This window comes from Onychomys torridus, chromosome 3 (genome assembly GCF_903995425.1).
Source record: "Onychomys torridus chromosome 3, mOncTor1.1, whole genome shotgun sequence".
Classification (NCBI taxonomy): Eukaryota; Metazoa; Chordata; class Mammalia; order Rodentia; family Cricetidae; genus Onychomys; species Onychomys torridus.
In genome coordinates this window covers 103,223,350-103,242,742 of record NC_050445.1, presented here as the reverse complement: position 1 = coordinate 103,242,742, position 19,393 = coordinate 103,223,350, and the positions used below count along the sequence as shown (strand labels likewise).

The 19,393-nt window shown below is 47.1% G+C and overlaps 1 protein-coding gene and 1 non-coding gene across 5 annotated transcripts in view; one reads left to right on the top strand and one right to left on the bottom strand.

Annotated features, from left to right (window-relative positions):
- Positions 1 to 6,284: 6,284 nt before the first annotated feature.
- The window catches only part of Cidec (cell death inducing DFFA like effector c), a 13,359-nt gene continuing 250 nt past the window's right edge, over positions 6,285 to 19,393 (top strand). The window contains exons 1-6 of one of the 4 annotated variants that reach the window (XM_036182779.1): positions 6,285 to 6,314; positions 7,511 to 7,588; positions 8,988 to 9,141; positions 13,435 to 13,593; positions 13,676 to 13,866; positions 19,150 to 19,393. The exon at positions 19,150 to 19,393 is cut by the window's right edge and continues 250 nt beyond it. In XM_036182779.1, coding sequence (XP_036038672.1) covers positions 7,536 to 7,588; positions 8,988 to 9,141; positions 13,435 to 13,593; positions 13,676 to 13,866; positions 19,150 to 19,312 — 720 coding nt within the window. In that variant the 5' untranslated portion in view covers positions 6,285 to 6,314; positions 7,511 to 7,535 and the 3' untranslated portion in view covers positions 19,313 to 19,393. Of the gene's footprint in view, positions 6,315 to 7,258; positions 7,287 to 7,510; positions 7,589 to 8,987; positions 9,157 to 10,020; positions 10,036 to 13,434; positions 13,600 to 13,675; positions 13,867 to 19,149 lie in introns of those variants that run through there. The other 3 variants (XM_036182778.1, XM_036182780.1, XM_036182781.1) reach the window with 3 other exon arrangements.
- On the bottom strand, positions 16,170 to 16,240 carry Trnaa-ggc. Its single transcript has one exon. It is a non-coding gene; the product is annotated as a tRNA-Ala (tRNA).

Genomic DNA, 19,393 nt, shown 5'->3' with positions numbered 1-19,393 from the left:
CCAGAGAGATGGCTCAGTGGTTAAAAGCACCTGCTGTTCTTGCAAAGGGCCCTGATTGTTTGGCTGAGACAGGGTCACACTATGTCCTGGAATTCACTATGTAGGCCAGCCTTGAACTCACAGAGTGCTTGTCACTATGTAGAGCGTGTATATGTCTATGCACCAGATGCATGCCTGCTACCAAAGGAGGCCAGGAGAGGGTGTCAAATCCGCTGAAGCTTGAGTTCTTGTTCTGAGCTACCATGTGGGTTCTGGGAATCAAAACTTCGTCCTCTGCGAGAACAATCATTCTTAACCACTGATCCTTCTACAACCCTCTGGGGTTTGGTTCTTAACACCCACATGGCAGCTCACAATGGACTGAAACTCCAATTCCAGAGTCTCTGGTACTGAAACTCCAATTCCAGAGTCTCTGGTACCTTCTTCTGGGCCTAGGTTAGTACTGCACACATATAGTGCACAAACCTACTTGCAGGTCAAACACCCATACACACAAAAAAATTTTAATTAAATTTTTTAAAAGGTAAATAAATTGTTGTGCTGGGCATAATAGTGCATGCCTGTAATCACATCACTTGGGAAGCTGAAGCATGAGTTTGAGGTCAACCTAGGCAACATAGTGAGATATCTATCATCATCTACCATCTATCTATCATCTATCTACCTGTCATTTATGTACATATATCTAGTTGCTGTATGGAGAATGGGCTGGAGGGGATCGAGATGAAATCTATGGGTTGGGGATTTAGTTCAATGGTAGAGTGCTTGCCTAGCAAGTGCAAGGCCCTGGGTTCAGTCCTCAGCTCTGGAAAGAAAAAAAAAAAAAAAGATGAAATCTATGTCAGTAGCAGAAGCAAGAAACAATGCAGGGGCTTGAGAGCTGGATGAGGAAGATCTTTGAGTTAAAATATTGCTGAGAAGCTACAGGAAGAAATAGAAAAGATGGTGTTTCTTACCGGTCTGGAAAATTTCTCCGACATGTATTAACCCAAAACAAAAATGCAAATTCCTTAAAAGCAGGTATCAGGGGCTGGAAAGATGGCCCAGCAGTTAAGAGCACTGGCTATTCTTCCAGAAGACCAAGTACAATTCCCATCACCCACATGGCAGCTCACAACCACCTGTAACTCCAGTTCCAGAGGATCTGACACCCTCTTCTGGCAGCCTCTAATGCCCAGCATGCATCTGGTACACAGACATACAAGCCGGGCTAGCCTGGTCTACATAGTGAATTCCAGGACAGCCAGAGCTACCCTGTCTCAACAAAACAAAATAACCTAGGTCCTTTGCAGAAACAGCAGGTGCTCTTAACCACTGAGCCATTTCTCCAGCCCTCTGTGTGACAAGGAGTCACACACCTTGTTTAAATTGCAATTCTATTTCTGTGATGCTATCACACCATATGTCCAAAGACAATTTCTCTTGATGCTATCCAAATGTCCAATTCCTGTTTGATTCTCTTTAGCCTCTCAAAGTCGGGACTAAGGCATGTTGCCACTGTGCCTGACTCTTGTGTCTTTGATTTTGCTCAGCGTGTCACAATGTTAGCATGAAGAAAGACATGTGTGAGGGGTGTGTGTGTGAGGGGTGTGTGTGTGTATGGGGACATGTATGTGGGTACCCGTGGAAGCCAGAAGAGGTTGAGTTGGAGTTACAAACGGTCATGAGCCTCCTTAAGTGGGTGCTGAGAATCTAACTCCAGTTCTTTGGAAGAGCAACAATTGCTCAGCCATCTCTCATTCCCACCCCCATGAAGAATAGTTGAATGTATCAAGCTTTTTTTAAAAAGCATTTATTAAGGCAGGTGGTGGTGGTGCAGGCCTTTGGTCCCAGCAGTCAGGGGGCTGCATCAGGTAGATCCGTGAGTTCTAGGACAGTCAGGGCTACAGAGAGAAAACCTGTCTCTTAAAATTTTTTGTTTGTTTGTTTATGAGTGTTTTGCCTGCACGAATGTATGTGTGCCATGTGGGTGCCTGGTGCCCTAAGAGGACATTGGACCCCCTGGAACTGGAATTACAGATGGTTGTGAACCACCATATGGGTTCTGAGAAAGAAACCTAGGTGTTCTGTGAAGCAACAGTGCTCTAACTGCTGAGGTGTCTCTCCAGCCCCTGTTGAGCTTTTTTCTTTTCTTTCTTGTTTTTTAAAGAGAGAGAGACAGCTCTCTACATAACCATGGTTGGTGGCCTGGTACCTCTTTACTTATTATGTAGACCAGGCTGGCCTCGAACTCACAGAAATTGCCTGCCTCTGTCTTCCAAGTGCTGGGATTAAGGGCCCTTTTCAAGCTTCTATCTCATCTTTGCCCCTGCAGTTTTCAGTCATGCCCACAGTGTGTCTCTACTCCAGGGCATCTTGGGAGATTTTCACACAGTGTGTGACTGGAGAGCCCTACCCCGGTGTTCCTTCCTTCCTCCAAATGTGAATCCAGAGGCAGGGACCAGAACTGTGTCCTCTGTGTCCCTGCGACTCAAAGTGCCTGACAGTGTGTAAACATCTAAGGAGTGTTTCTTGAGAGATGAATTTCAGTGAGACCCAGAGGGTCTTCTCCAAAGCTCTGTGAAGAACCCCCTCAGGCAGGCAGTCCATTGCATTAGCCTGTTTTTCCTGCTTTTTTTCTCCCTGTGCTTCCTGTGATAAACTGAGTGTGTCAGCCTCCATGAGTCATCCTCAGGCTTGTCTATCCAGAAACTTCAAGTACACATGGAATGTTTACTAAATGTTTGGGGTGTGACTGTAGAGGGAAGGGGCCTGACCTTTCTCCTAGAACTTCCTTGCGGAACTGCTTCCTTGGACTTTTCCCCTGGCTCTGCTGTCTGTCTGAGAGTTGAGCTATTTTTGTGTTTCAATCTCAAATCTGTTACACCATGTTTCCTTTTTTTTTTTTTTTTTTTTTTTGAGACAGGGTCTCATGTAACCCAGGCTAGACCCGAACTCACTTACTTTGTAGATGAAATGACCTTGAACAGGCTCCTGATCCTCCTGCCTCCACCACCTTCCAAGTGAAGAAATAACAGGCCTATGTCGTTTTCTTTATGCTCTGATAGATTCCCTGATTCCCCTCAGGACATTATATTATCTTCTCTACCTCTCTGGGTCCACAGACCTGTTAGCTCTCCAGACATTGGTTATCATACCACATTGGTTTTGTTCTTGTTTATGTTTTTCTTTAATCTTTTATACTATTTAGTGTGTGACACACACACACACACACACACACACACACACACACACACACACGGTATGTGTGAAGATCAGAACATGACTCGGGGTCAGTTCTTTCATTATGTAGGTCCCCAGGATGGAACTCAAGCCATCAAGTTTGCGAGTACCCCATGAGCCATTTTGATAGCCCTGTGCTTTTGAAGGTAAGGTCTTACTCTGTAGTCCACACTGACCTGTAACTGCGCGGGGAGAGGGCCCTTAAACTCAAAGCCGTCGGCCAGCCTCTGCCTCTCAAGTGCTGGATCCCAGGTCCAAGCCACCACGCCTAACGGCATTGCTTTATTTTTTGTTTTCTTCCTAATACATTATTAGAAAATAAACAAAATGAAACAACAAAAAACTTCTCTGTTGTTGTTTTGCTTTTGTGAGACTCTTTCTCAACACAGGGTCTCTCTGTATAGCATTGGCTGTCCTGAAACTTACCCTTAGACCAGGCTGGCCCTGCCTCCTGAGTGCTGGAACTAAAGTATGTGTGCCACCACCAACAGGCAGCCAAAAAAAAAAAAAAAAGTTTTTTGTTTTGTTTGTTTGTCTGTTTGTTTTTTAGGACGGACCTCTGACTGTGTGGCCCAGGCTGACAGCCTCCAGGGGCTCAGGATGAGAGGTGTACATCAGCACTCTGCCTCCGGCTGGTCTCTGGTCCAGCTCCTCCAGGTGGCCTAAAGCTAGCTGTCTTGCTTTCTGCTGTGTTATCAGCCCCCAGGGTGACACACCGTAAGTGTTCAGTGAATGAGTGTTGTCTCTTCCGGGGACTGGCTTAGCTCTAAAGAATGCCATACCGAGAGAGACAGTGACTCCTCACTTGGACCTGCAGAGGCCGGCCACATGACTAAAGGACGGAGAAAAGCTGGGCTTCTCTGTCTTCATGTTCTGTGGACATCTCTACCCCTTTGCTGTCTTAAGGTTTGAATCAGCTTCCCAACCAACTGTGCCTGTAGATGTGTTAGGCATTTTAAAAGTACACTTCTTAGTCAGGCGTGGTGGCACATGCCTTTAGTCTCAGTACGCTGGGAGGCAGAGGCAGGTGGGTCTCTGGTCTACAAAAAAAGCCAGCCTGGTCTACAAATCAAGTTCCAGAACAACTTAGGCTACACAAAGAAACTCTGCCTTAAAAAAAAAAAAAAAACCAGGCTGGAGAGATGGCTCAGCAGTTAAGAGCACTGGCTGCTCCTCCAAAGGTCCTGAGTTCAATTCCCAGCAACCACATGGTGGCTCACAACCATCTGTAATGAGATCTGATGCCCTCTTCTGGCCTGCAGGCCTACATGTAGGCAGAACAATGTATACATAATAAAAATAAATAAATCTTTAAAAAAAAATACCTGAAACAAAATTTTTTAAAGTACTCATCTTTTTTGTTGGTTTGTTTTTTGTTTTTCAAGACAGGGTTTCTCTGTGTAGCTTTGCACCTTTCCTGGAACTCACTTTGGAGACCAGGCTGGCCTTGAACTCACAGAGATCTGCCTGCCTCCGCCTCCTAAGTGCTGGGATTAAAGGCGTGCACCACCACCACCACCACCACCACCACCACCACCACCACCACCACCGCCCGGCCTTAAGTATTCATCTTAAAGACTGATAATAAAAGGCCAATTTTCACTCATTGTACCTGGAGCTCTGTCCTTCCCCTTTAAGGATGAAGATACCACAATAAGTAAGACATTTTCAAGGTTTATTGGGATAAAACCCAGGAAATGGCTCTATGTACAGGGACAGGCTACCAGCCTGGGTTTTATCCCTAGGACCCACAGGCTGGAAGGAGAGAAGCAACTCCAGCAAACTGTCCTCTGACCTCCACACATGCCCACACATATACACACATACATACACACATAAAAAGTGGGGGGTGGGGTAGGGCTGGAGAGATGGCTCAATGGTTAGCCTCATGCATAGAGGAAGGCAGCTCAGTTCCTCAGCACCATATAGCCCTTCTGGTTCCAGGGGATCTGTCGCCCTCTTCTGGCCTCCACAGGCACAGCATGCATGTGGTGCACATACATATACACAAATATTTATACACAAAATAAAAATTCTTTTAAAAGATAAAGTAAATAGATAGAAAAAGGATTTAAAGGGACGTTACAGATTACCCGCAATAAGCTTTTGCCTCATCCTGTTCCAAACCACCATAGCAGTGCCTAGAAGTCTCCAGTGGTTACCCTAAACCTGAAGACACAATCCTCATTCTGATTTCGGCCCCTCTTCTCTGATCTGCTTCTCAGCCAGTTCTCCTTTTCAGCTTGTCAAAAGATCCAGGAGCAGTCTGGGAGGCAATTCTCCACTAGAAACTGCAGGACCCATACTCAGACTGGAAGTAGCAATAGATTACAAGTGTTTGAGTGGCTGGGCAGTGGTGGCCCACGCCTTTAATCCTAGCACTTGGGAGGCAGAGCCTGGTGGATCTCTGTGAGTTCGAGGCCAGCCTGGTCTACAGAGCGAGATCCAGGACAGGCACCAAAACTACACAGAGAAACTCTGTTAAAAAAAAAAAAAAAGTAAAAGATTTATTTATGTATTTTATGTATATAACCAGAAGAAGGAATCTGACCCCATTACAGATGGTTGTGAGCCACCGTGTGTTTGTTGGAATTGAACTCAGGACCTCTAGGCAGAGCAGTCAAGTGTTCTTAACCACTGAGCCATCTCTCCAGTCCTCACGACCCTCTATCTATCCAGTGTTGAGATAACAGCTCTAAGTCACCACGCGGCTTCAACAGTAGTGTTATTCCTTATGCAGAGGGAAAACCAGGGCTGACCAAAGGCAACTTGTGTGAACACAAGCAGCCTGTGGGGTGGAACTCAGCCCACAGCCCACATCTGTCACTTTCTGTGCCCTCTTGCCTGGTACCATGTCCTGGGCAGTAACTCTTCCTTCTAGAGCTTTCGAAACATGCCTTCTTCCCCCTTTCGGGGCTTTCTGGAAGTGAGTCTGGCTTGAAATCCCTAGAGGAGAGTTTCAAACTCACTCCCTATGCTCTTTTCCCCAGCTGGGGCTGGGGGCCAGGGGAGTGGCTTCACAGGAGATGGACATAAAATGGAAGGAGGCCTGGGCTGTGCCTGGCCACGCGGTATTGCCAGGAGGCTAGGAGGTGAGGGCGAGGAGAGGAACTGGGGTATCTGACTACTAGAGGGCAGGAGGGGTGGATTTGGTGGAGCGATGAGAGGGAGGGGTATAAGAAACAGGCTTGAAACAAGAGTGCTTGGGTAGCATCAAGTGGGGGTGAGGGGGAACTCTGGCTCTGCCGGACCTGGGGAGAACCCGAGTTGTAAGAAGGGAAGACTGATTTTACCTGACTGAGAAGTCATGCCTGCCCAGTCCCGGTGTTCAGACCCGCTCCCTGTGCTAAGGGCTGAAAAGGGGGACATCAGGGACCCAGGAGCAACGGCAGAAATGGACAGAGAAGGGCGGGGCGGAGGGGTCATTCTGGGAGCAACCAGGAAAGGTTTTCCTGAGTTCGCAGCGGGAAGCTGGGGCTTCCAGGTGGCTTATGTTGGGCTCTGAGTTTGAGACAAGCATCGCAGGTAGAAGAGGCTGCCTGTACGGGGTCTTGCAGCTCAGCAGACAAGAACCAGAGAAAGCAGAGGCCCATGAGCCCAGTACTACCCGCTAGAGCCGTGATGCCCAGCGTGGGTACTCGAGTCCCGAACCACAGTAGTTACTTAACTAGATTAGTTAAGGTCCGATAGAAGTGCAGAGTCAGCTCCTCTGTCACACTAGTCATGGCGCCCAGGACTCTGTATGGGTGACAGCTATGGTATTGGCGGGCACAAACCTAGGCAGCCTTTAACAAGTTCTCTTGGCCAGTGCTAGGCCTCAGGAGGGCTTTATTGCTCAAGGGCCCATGGTTAGAGCAGGCTCTCCAAGGTCTGGCTGCCTGTGGAGTTTCTGGACTATAGGTGACTTTCAGGTCTCTCCCAGCATGAGGTGGTGTGACTCACCTCCTGCCAACACAACGTGGACTCTGTCCCCAGGGACAGAAACAAATCACTGAGGGCCTCCTCAGCCCCGAGCTGGGTTCCTCAGCTCAGTGTCGCCAGAGCTTGGGGCAGAGAAACATGGAGTGAGTTGTGTTGGGGCTGGGAGCAGCTGCAGAACAGGTGGGGTGGTAGATGCTGGCTCAGCTGTAGTTGGTATGAATTTGGGGAAATGGGGGTAGGATGAGAGACTGGGGCAGAGGGTTGTTCTGTGGGGGTTGGGATGCATTGGGTCAAAGAAAGAAAGAAAGAGAGGGACCACTCCCTCCCTTCACACTAACCAGATAGGTTGGTTCTGCCTCTGATCCAGGTCCAACACAATCCAGCTGACAAGGATGGACTACGCCATGAAGTCTCTCAGCCTTCTGTACCCCAAGTCACTGTCCAGGTAAGGAGAGCCAGGGATAGAAAGGAAGGGGGAATCTGGGGAGCCATCTGTTAGAACTTTGAAAACTTTACTAGGTATAAAAACCATATAGGGGCTGGATGTGGTGGTACATGCTTTTAATTCCAGCACTCAGGAGGCAGAGACAGGCAGATCTTTGTGAGTTCAAGGCCAGCTTGTAGTGGACACAGCAAGTTCCAAGTTAGTCAGAGCTACATAGGCTATCCTATCAGAAGAAGAAGGAGGAGGAGAAGGAGAAGAAGGAGGAGGAGAAGGAGAAGAAGAAGAGGAAGAAGAGGAAAGTCATGTAGTGTCTATTTGAAATACAGATATGGCCAGGCATGGTGACACATACTTTAAATCCTGGCACTTGGGGAGCAGAGGCATGTGAGTTTGAGGGCAGTCTGATCTTCATAGAAAGTTCCTGGTAGATAGATAGATAGATAGATAGATAGATAGAGAAAGAAGGAGGAGGAGAGGAGAGAAGAGAAAAGGAGAGAAGTGAGGAGAGGAGAGGAGAGGAGAGGAGGGGAGGAAAAAGTTAGTTCCAGGGCTACATATCGAGTTGCTATCTCAAAAATAAACAAATAAGCAAAGAACCCATTAAAACAAAACAAACAAAATCCTACAATAAACCCCCACAGATCTGATTCAGGAGGCCTGGAGTAGCACCCAAGATCTTGCAGTCTGGACAAGTCTCTCTCTCTCTCTCTCTCTCTCTCTCTCTCTCTCTCTCTCTCTCTCTCTCTCTCTGCCACCGCTACAGTTCCCATCACATCTGGAGTAGAAAGGGCCAGAGTTGGCACTGGGTGCCTTCATTCCTGATCTCCCAGGAGCCTCACTCCTACTCTGGGAAGTGGGGGGGCCACTGGGCCAAGTCAATAGCTGAGGAAACTGAGTCACTGTCTGGGTATTCTGTCACCTAGCATATCTGTAGCAGGGACAAACTTTGAATTGGAGTCCAGAAAATCCCAGACCCAGACTCTCTCCCCTCCTTTCTTTCTACGCTGTGTACTTTAGAGTCCCCCAAATACTCAGTAGACTGCCCCCACCCCTCCATTTCACCCCAATTCACAGGCAAGGTCAACAAGGTCACAAAAGCAGAGCCATCCACAGGGGAATGCGGCTGGTCCAAGCCACACTGACGGAACTCGGGGACTTGTTAGACACGCAGTCCCTTAGGCTCCACTCAGAGGCACTGAAGTGAGTCTGATTTAAGCAAGATCCCTGCTGATCTTCCTGCCCATCCAAATCGGAGATGAATCTTCTGACGGGTTTTGTGTGAAAGCCACCCAGAGCCGCCATGACCGGTTGGAAGGGTCAGACGTGAATTCAGCAGACAGGTGTGGGAGGACCTGGTGGCTGCAGGCAGGTCATCTGATGTTCACACTGATGTCCCCAGGCATGTGGCAGTGAGCACTGCCGTGGTGACCCAACAGCTGGTGTCTAAGCCCAGCCGGAAAGCCCCCAGGGCAAGGCCCTGTCGAGTTAGCACAGCAGATCGGAAGGTTCGCAAAGGCATCATGGCTCACAGCCTGGAGGACCTCCTGGGCAAGGTAAGGCATCTGCCTGTACCCTGCAAAGACTCTCTCCAGGCCTTGACTGAAGAGTTGACCCTGCCAGCTGCCTCCGTCTTCCAGGTCCCTGAGCTGGAATTCTGTGCGCATGCGCGTGCCGGGAAGATTTTTTTTTTTTTTTTTTTTTTTTTTTAAGCGGTGAAAGGTTCTTTGTGGTGTCACTGCTAGAGGGTTGGCATTGCCTCCCTGGAGAGCTGTGTGTGTGGTGGGTAAGTGACATGGTCAAGCACAGGAGAGCAGGGCATTGCCATCTTACACACTAGCAGTGGGTGGGTGGTTATTTTCTTGCTGAAAGGCCCTTCCTTCCCTTTACCCAGTGTCTCTTACACTTGGAGAAATGAGCCAGGCATCGTGGCTCCCTCCCAGGAGTCCAGGACTTGGGAGATTGGGGTTGGAAGAGCTCAGAGTTGAGGCCAGCCTGGGCTATATAAGTGAGTTCCAGGATACTCTGAGCTATACAAAGAATTCGTCTCAAAAGAAATTAAAACCAAGGCTGAGTATGGTGGTGCACGGAGGAGGAGCCGGAGGACCACGCGTTTGAGGTCAGCCTGGTCTCTACATAGGGAGTTCCTGCCCAGCTAGGGCTCTATAACAAGACCCAGACTTAACCCCACCCCCACACACATACAATAAAACTAAACAACATAAAAACAACCTTGTAGAAGTTTCAAAAATTGAGGAGACAGGATTTCAGTGCTTCCAGTCTGCGTCTCCTAACCACCCCAACTCAAGTCTCCCCGCATGTGTCTCCCAGGCTGGAACTTCCAGGAAAAGCCTTTGTTTGGAAAATTAGTACGTTGCCATTAGTGGAAGCCCAGGGCAGCCAGCTCCTGTACTAACAGAGCACTAAGTGCTAAGAGCAGGACCCAGTCAGTTCTCATCCTTACGCCCATGTCCCTCCCACAGCCTCTTAAAATTTTGCTTCTATCTGCCCTGTGGGCTCAGGCCTCTCTGGCCCATTAGTATCAGCTGCATGGGGCTGGAATCCCTGCACCTGTGGGTCCAGGTGCCCCCCACAAGTCAAACATTTGGATTACGTTTTCAGGTGTCAGAGTCAATTTAGCAGGCAGAGAACATAGTTGACTTAACCTTTGAGGTGGGTTTCATCTCATTCCTGTTCTTCCTAGGATCTGGTTTGTTGTCTCCTGTGAGGTCTGTGGCTGAGTATGCCTTGAATCAAAAGGACTGGTCCCCTCTTTGTTTGAGCTCTGGGGACCACTTTCATCTTTAGGGTGTTCTTGTAACCAATTCCAACACTTCACGCCCCTCATCCTCATCCCCAGAGACTGGGTCATGGCTTACTTAGGCTGGGGGCTCTCCTTTTCAATGGGTACTTCAGGAGAGCCTTAGAGTTGTAGAACTGTAGAAACTTCTAGTCAGGGTTCTGTTGCCAGGGGATACTCCATCTTTGCAATGTAGTCAGAAGGGACTCTTCCTGCCAGGGCTTGAAGACATCTGCTGACTTAACCTTTGAGGTAAGGTTTCTGGACTTTGACTCCACATCTGGGAGCACAAAGATGTGGAGGGGAGAATATAGATGTGCTTGCCAAGTAACAGTTCATTTCAGAGAGTAACAGAAAGCCTTGGAGGTGTTTAAATTTTAGTTTTTGTAATGATTATCTACTTACGTTCTCTTTAATGCTCTCCAGCCACCAAAGTGAGAAGACAATGTAACATCAGCAAAGCTCACATTGAGACCCTTTGGAGCACTGCTGATTGTCCCCCAGATCTGGACAGTTTTACTTTAAAATTATTACTGCAAGTGTATGATGTGTGTATGGGTACTGGCATGCCCATGTCACGGGGTACATATGGAGGTCAGAGGGCAACTTTCCGGAGCCAGTTCTCTCCTACTGTGGTCTCCAGGTGTTGAACTCAAATGCTAAAGTGTGCACTGCATGCATCCTTCCCTGCTGAGCCCTCTAGCTGGCTCTTGAAGATGGCGAGCCAGTAACTTTATTTCCTGTCCCTCAGTTTTGAATGACTGTTCCTTCCATTCATTCTATATAGCTTTAGCAGGAACAAGATTACAAATAAGTTGTTGGGGCTAGAGACATGGCTCAGTGGTTAAAAGCACTTCCAGAGGACAGAGGTTCAGTTCCCAGCTCTCACATAGCCTAGTTTCAGGGACCTGATGCCCTCTTTTGGCCTCCAAGGGCACTGAATGCATGTGGTGCGCACACATACATGCAGACAAAACACTAATACATATAAAATAAATGCTTAAAAATATTTTTAAGCCTTTAATCCCAGCACTCAGTAGGCAGAGGCAGGAGGATCTCTGTGAATTTGAGGCTAACCTGGTCTACAGAGCAAGTTCCAGGACAGGCTCCAAAAGCTACACAGAAAAACCCTGTCTTGAAAAACCAATATGTATATTTTAAGTTGACACCTGGGGGTATAGCTTAGTAGGAAGAATGTTTTTCCTAGCACAAACCTCAGCTCAATCCCTCACACCACAAATAAACACAGAAAGAAAGAAGATAAAGAGTGTTGTGTTTACAAACATGTATACCTTTTTTTTTCCTCCAAGACAGGGTTTCTATGTGTAGCTTTCCTGGAACTCACTTGGTAGCCCAGGCTGGCCTCGAAGATCTGCCTGGCTCTGCCTCCTGAGTGCTGGGATTAAAGGTGAGTGCCATCACTGCCCAGCATACCTTTTATTCTCTTGTTTCATTTAACTTGATTATCTGAATAAGTTAGGCTTCCCTGTGTAATATTTTTATTTTTCTCAATGGGTTAACTGTTTTTAACTTTAATTTTTTTTATCTCCTCCTAACTTTAATTTTTTATTTTCCTTATATTAACTGTTTTCTAAGATGTATTCTATACCAAGCAAACATACAATTCTGCCTCAGGCTTTAAATTTACTAATTTATTGATACCAAAATACACCATATCTTGGGGGTGTTTTTGAGACAGGGTTTCTTTGTGTAGCCCTAACTGTCCTCCTAGAACTCACTCTGTAGACCTGGCTGTCCTTGAACTCAGAGATCTGCCTGCCTCTGTCTCCCAAGTGCTAGTATTAAAGGCATGAGCCACCACCCCAGAACACCAGACATTCATATTTTAATGGGATATAATGATAACAGATTGTTTATTGTTGTTCAAATTACCTCAGACTCAGTCAGGGGGACAGGCTTCAACTCAACATTGAATTGGATACTTTTTTCCTTTATTTCCCCCCCTCCCTCCACTTTTCCTGGAGAGAGAGTGTGTCGGTGTGCAGTCCTGGCTGGCCTCTGTCTTTATGTACAGACCAGGCTAGCCTTGAGCTTGCTGAAATCCCCCTGTCTCTGCCTTCTGAATACTAGGATTACCAATGTCCACCATCCATAAAACTTGACTGAATTGTATTCTTTTAAATAGTGCAGGTCAGGGCTAGACAGGTCACCACCTAGATGTTAAGAGCATGCATTGCTCCTGTAAAGGACCCAGGTTCAGTTCCCAGCACCCACACTGGGCTGCTCACAATCCCCTGTAACTCTAGCTCCAGGGCATAGCATAGACACTGTGGGCAGGTGTACAATCCCACCCACATACATGCATATACACATAATTAAAAATAAAATTTTAAAATAGTCACCAGGTATGGTGGTGTATGCCTTTAATCCCAACACTTGGGAAACAGAGGCAGATGGATCTCTGTGAGTTTAAGGCCAGCCTGGTCTACATAGCAAGTTCCAGGCCAGCCATGGCTACCTAGTAAGACCTTGTCTTAAAACAAAATAAAACAAACAAACAAACAACAACAACAAAAACACCATCCCCACCAAAGTAAAGTTCAACTGTCTGGTGGTATAGGCCTGTAACCCAAGTTACTTGGGAGGCTGAGACAGGAAGATCTACCAGGAGGCCTGCCTGTGCTACACTGTGAGTTCCAGGCCAACCTAATCAATTTAGTAAGACCCTGTCTCCAAACAAAGTACAAAAAAGGCTGGGGATATAGTTCAGGGTTGCAGAGTTTGCCCAGCATGCCTGAGGGCTTAGATTCGACTCCTAGTATCGCCCCCGACCCCCTCAAAAAGTGAAGCTCATGGTGTGTAACTTATATCTCACTAAATAAAACCACATACGACTCCTGTTCTATGTTATTAGACTACACTGTTTCTTGGTACTAGGAAGTGCTAAGACTTGGTCTTGAGAGGGGACCCCACTGTAACAGTCCATTGCATGCGTGGATGGCAGCGGAGGTGCTTTAATGGGGGTCCTCGCCCCTCAACGCTGAGGCTCCATAGGGATGGCAGAAATGTCACCAAAGTTCTTCTCCAGGTCCAGGACATCTTGAAGCTTAAAGACGATCCCTTCTCCCTGGTGCTGGAGGAAGACGGCACGGTTGTTGAGACAGAGGAATACTTCCAAGCCCTAGCAAGAGATACTGTATTCATGGTCCTGCAGAAGGGGCAGAAGTGGAAGCCCCCGTCAGAGCAGGTGACAGTCTCCCTGGGTAGGGGTGAGTGTTGAGAGCATGGGAGGAGTCCCAGAGGCGAGCTAACATGGGCTCATCTTGCAGCGCAAGAAGAGATCCCAGCTATCCCTTTCCCAGAAGTCCACTAAGAAGATCGACGTGGCCCGGGTGACCTTCGACCTATACAAGCTGAACCCTCAGGACTTCATTGGCTGCCTGAACGTGAAGGCGACCCTCTATGACACGTACTCGCTTTCCTATGACCTGCACTGCTACAGGGCCAAGCGCATTGTGAAGTAAGTGGATTGGGACAGCTGAGGAGAGGATGAGAGAGAAGCTAAGGCAGAGGCCCTAGCTGTCCGCCCAAAGCTGAACTCTCTCAGGGGCGGGGTTGGCACTAGGCTAACAAAGAAGGACAGCCACATCTAGGAAGGGACTTATCTAAGTGACTGGATTTACATTAGGTGTGCAGAAGGTAATTTAAGATTTAAAGTACATTTTTTTCACCCCCAAAAGTAAATTTCACATAGTTAATGCCCAGTGAACTTTCTTTTGTGTGCCGGAGATAGAACCCAGGGCCACACACATGCTAAGCACACACTCATATCCTTTGCTATTTCCACAGCTAATATTTTTATAAGTGAAAATGTAGCCTGGCGGTGGTGGCGCATGCCTTTAATCCCAGCACTCGGGAGCAGAGCCAGGCGGATCTCTGTGAGTTCGAGGCCAGCCTGGTCTACAGAGCAAGTTCCAGGACAGGCTCCAAAGCTACAGAGATAAACCCTGTCTCAAAACTACCCCTCCCCCCCCAAAAGAAAAGAAAATGTAACTATAATCCCAGTATTTTGGAGGTGGAGGATTAGGAGTTCAAGGACAGCCTGCGCCAATAAGACCTTGTCTCAAAAACAAAAATGAAAAAAAGGGTACCACTCATCCAGAGGACCTAGGTTCAGTTCCCAGCACCAACTGCAGCCAGCTCACAACCACATGTAGCTTCAGCTCCAAGGGATATGTCGCCCTCTTCTGACCTCTCTGAGCACTGCACTCAGGTGCATAACCCCCACCTCCCACACATATCTATACATGAAAAAAAAAAAAAAAGTAGGTAGTGGCTCACATCTTTGATCCCAGCACTTGGAAGGCAGAGGCGGGTGGGTCTCTGTGAGTTCAAGGCCAGCCTGGTCTACAGAGCAAGTTCCAGGACAGCTAGAGCTATTACATAGAGAAACTTTGTCTCGGGGCTGGGGTGGGGGTGGGGGGAGATAAAGAAAAACAGAGAAATTAAAAGGTAATGTCAAACTGTGGTTAGCTGAATGACTTAGTGCTGTTACTGTGTTTTTTTGTTGTTGTTTTTTGTTGTTGTTGTTGTTGTTTTTATGTGCTAACGGTCAAGTATGATAGTGAACTCATTTAATCCCAGCCAGCATTCAGGAGGCAGAGGCAGGTAGATCTCTTTGAATTATAGGGTAGTCTGGTCTACATATCAAGTCCCAGGTCAGGTAGGGCTATACAATGAGACCTCATCCCCTCCCCCAAAAAATGTGCTAAAATCTGCACCTCCAACATTTTTCTGTTGTGCTCACTTTAACTGTCTTGCTCGGCAGCGTGAAGTAACTGACCATGTTGTGTAAGCATTGACTTCGTTTCCAGAACCTTTGCACCAGGCAGCAGATGCTGGGCTCAGTAAATAGTAGTTCTCAGTCCTCTCCTGAGACCCTGTTGACCTTTTTCCTACTCTCTGTTCCTCTGTTGATGTAGCCGAGATACCTTATAGAAATGGGATCAAACAATGTTTGCCCTGTGGTGGCTGGCTTTCCCCGTAAGACTCCTGCTGTCAAGGTTCACTCATTTGCAGAATATGCCACAGTTTCCCTCCTTTTTAAGACTGGTTGGCTAGATTCAAAGCCTCGGTTCTCTGATTTGAGAAATAACTTAGAAGGCACTGCATGAAAACATCTATGTAAAGCCATACATGATGGCACAGGCCTGAAAATCCCAGCTGCATGAAAACATCTGTGTAAAGCCATACATGATGGCACAGGCCTGAAAATCCCAGCTGCTCTCGAGGTTGAGTTAGAGGCTAGCCCAGGCTACAGGGTGAGTGAAGGCTAACCTGGGCAACTTGGTGAGATGTTATCTCATAGTAAGTAGAAAGAAAGCTGAGGGAGCTGGAGAGATGGCCCAGAGGTTAAGAGCACTGGCTGCTCTTCCAGAGGACCCGAATTCAATTCCCAGCAACCACGTGGTGGCTCGCAACCATCTGTAATGGGATCTGATGCCCTCTCCTGGCATAAAGTCATACATGCAGACAGAGTACTCACCTACATAAAGTAAATAAATAAACTTTAAAAAAAGAAAAGAAAAAGAAAAAGAAAAGAAAGCCGGGGCTATAGTTTAATGGTAGAGCACTTGCCTAAGGCCCTGTGTCTAATTCCCTAGTACCACAAAAAGAAACACACACACACACACACACACACACAAACACACACACAAACACACATGCTTCAATGCTGGGGATTAAACCCAGGGCTTCCTACACACCAGACAAGCACATACACCACTAAGTCACACTTCTAGCCCTAACATATTTTTCAGTCTTTTTAGCTGAGGATCGAACCCAGGGCCTCGTGCTTGCCAGGCAAGCGCTCTACCACTGAGCTAAATCCCCAACCTATTTTTTCAGTCTTTATATCTTTATTTCTCTGTGTTTCCCTGGCTCTCCTGAAGCTTGCTCTGTAGACCAAGCTGGCCTTGAACTCAGTGATCCACCTGCCTCTGTCTCCAGGGTGCTGGGATTAAAGTGAGTGCCACCACACCCAGCCAGTCTTTGTCTCTACCTATGAGAGATTGTGGGCACCCACATGCCACAGCATGCATTTGGAAGTCAGAGGACAGCCCACGGTATTAGTCTCTTCTTCCACACTGTTTGAAGCAGGCTTTCTTTGTAGTTCTTCTGCTGTGTAGGCCAGGCTTGCTGGCCTGAAAGCTTTAGGGAAGTCCCTTGTCTCTGTGTGCCATCACAAGAGGAGTGCCGTGATTGCAGATACAGGTGACCATACCCAGTTTTACATGGTTCTCAGGTCCTCATGGCAGTATGGAAAGCACTTTACCCACTGAGTCATCACCTCAGGCCCCTAAATTAACACACACACACACACACACACACACACACACACACACACACACACACACATATGCTCTTTTGAGACAGGGTATCACTATATATAGCTGTCCTGGAATTTGCTTTTGCTTTGTAGATCAGTCTGGCCTTGAACTCAGAGATCTCCTTGCCTCTGCCTCCCAAGCACTGGGATTAAAGATGAGCACCACATCTACGTTTTTTTAGTTCAATTTTTTTTTTAACCTTTCTAGAGCTTTATTGGGAGAGAGAGGGAGAGAGGGAGAGAGAGGGAGGAACAGAGACAGAGACAGAGAGAGGGGAAGAGAGTAGTTCAGTTTTTAAATATTTTATTTTTACTGTGTGTGTGTGTGTGTGTGTGTGTGTGTGTGTGTGTGTGTGTGTGTGTGTCTGTGGGAGAGTTTGTGCATGTGAATACAGATACCTGCTGAGGCCACAGGCGTCTGATCCCCTGGTGGTACAGGAGGCTGTGAGCCCCTGTTATGGATGCCAGGAGCCTACTGAGTCCTCTACTATAGCCACACATGCTTTTAACCACCAAGCCATCTCTCCAGCCCCTCAAGTATGCAAATATGCCTTATATGAGCTGCTTATGGTTCTTTTTTTTTTTTTTTTTTTTTTTTTTGGTTTTTTGAGACAGGGTTTCTCTGTGTAGCTTTGCACCTTTCCTGGAACTCACTTGGTAGCCCAGGCTGGCCTGGAACTCACAGAGATCCACCTGGTTCTGCCTCCCGAGTGCTGGGATTAAAGGCATGCGCCACCACCGCCAGGCTCTGCTTATGGTTCTAAGTGTATATCTACTCCCCTTGAACCCACCCAGAACTTAAATCCACATATTGAATAAAGGTTAATAGAAGTTAATTTTAAAACATTTATTTTATTCTTTTTAAAGATTTATTTATTATGTATACAGAAGAGGGCACCATATCTCATTACAGATGGCTGTGAGCCACCATGTGGGTGCTGGGAATTGAACTAAGGACTTCTGGAAGAGCAGTCAGTGCTCTTAATCTCTGAGCCATCTCTCCAGCCCTAAAACATTTATATATTTAATGTGTACATATGTATGTGTATGAGTACATGCCTGCCATGGCATGAAACGACAGGTTATCTCTCTTTAAAAGATTACATTTACAGCTGGGCGGTGGTGGCGCACGCCTTTAATCCCAGCACTCGGGAGGCAGAGCCAGGCGGATCTCTGTGAGTTTGAGGCCAGCCTGGGCTACCAACTGAGTTCCAGGAAAGGTGCAAAGCTACACAGAGAAACCCTGTCTCAAAAAACAAAACAAAACAAAACAAAAACTACATTTACTTTATTTGTGTGTTTATGTGTGTGTGTCCCCTGTGTGTATCTGAGCTCACTGGCCCAGAGCTTCCATATGGCCTGAGTGTGGCCCTCAGGACAAATTTTGAAAGGCGGTTCTCTTCCACAATGTGAGTCCCTGAGATAGAACTCAGATTACTGGGGTTGGCAGCCACAAGTACCTTTACTGAGCCATCTCGATGGCCCTGAGAAAACAAGGTTAACATTTAGACACGAGTGTTTCTTTTTCTTTGGCTGTCTTAGAACTTTCTTTGTAGACCAGGCTGGCCTTGAACTCCCAGAGATCCTCCTGCCTTTAACTCATGAGTGCTGGGATTAAAGGCGTGTGCCACCACCACCTGGCAGTATTTCTTTTTCTTGTGTTTTCTCTTCCTTATTGGTCTTGCACTCAGCCAGCTGCTCGTGGCTACATTTCCCATTTTTCTGTACATCAAACCACATGCTGAGTGCTTCACATTATTTCAAACTCATAACCCATTTTACGTGTCTTGAAGCTGGAACTCAGAACCTCAGAACCAGAGCAGTTTAAAGCTTTGTGTTTTTTGTTTGTTTGTTTTTTGTTTTTGTTTGTTTATTTGTTTGTTTGTTTGTTTTTGAGACATGGTCTCATGTGTCCCAGACTGGCCTCACACTTGCTATGTAGCCAGGGATGACTTTGAACTTCTGATCCACCTGTCTCTACCTCAGTAGTACTGGGAGTCCTAAATTTACAGTCCTGTATTACCACACCGGGTTTGCGGTGCTGGGGATCAAACTCAGGGCTTGGTTCATGAAAGGCAAGCACTCTACTAAATTAGCTACATCTCCAGTCCTTAGAATAGAATAGTGCGGTGGTGGCCCACGCCTTTAATCCCACCCTGGTCTACAGAGGGAGCTCCAGGACGGGCACCAAACTACACAGAGAAACCTTGTGTTGGAAAACCAAAAATAAATAGATAAACAAACAAACAAACAAATGAACAAATAAGTAAGTAAAAATTTAAAAAGAAAAAGAAAGAAATCTAACTGAAGCTAGCTGCTTCAGACCAGCATAGAAAAATGGAGAAAACAGTTGGGGAGATAGGGTGGGGATTGTTCTCTATGTCTGACCTGAATGCCTTGCTGTCTGTCTCCCAGGGAAATGCTCCGCTGGGCCCTCTTTAGCATGCAGGCCACAGGCCACATGCTGCTTGGCACCTCCAGTTACATGCAGCAGTTCCTGGATGCCACTGAGGAAGAACAGGCTTCCAAGGCCAAGACCTCCTCCTTCCTCCCCGCCTGTCTGAAGATGCTTCAGTGAAGACCTAAGTCCTCAGAGGCCTTCCCCAGCCAAGGATGTGACTGGGGACCCTGCACTCTGCTTAGAAGCATCCACAGGCCT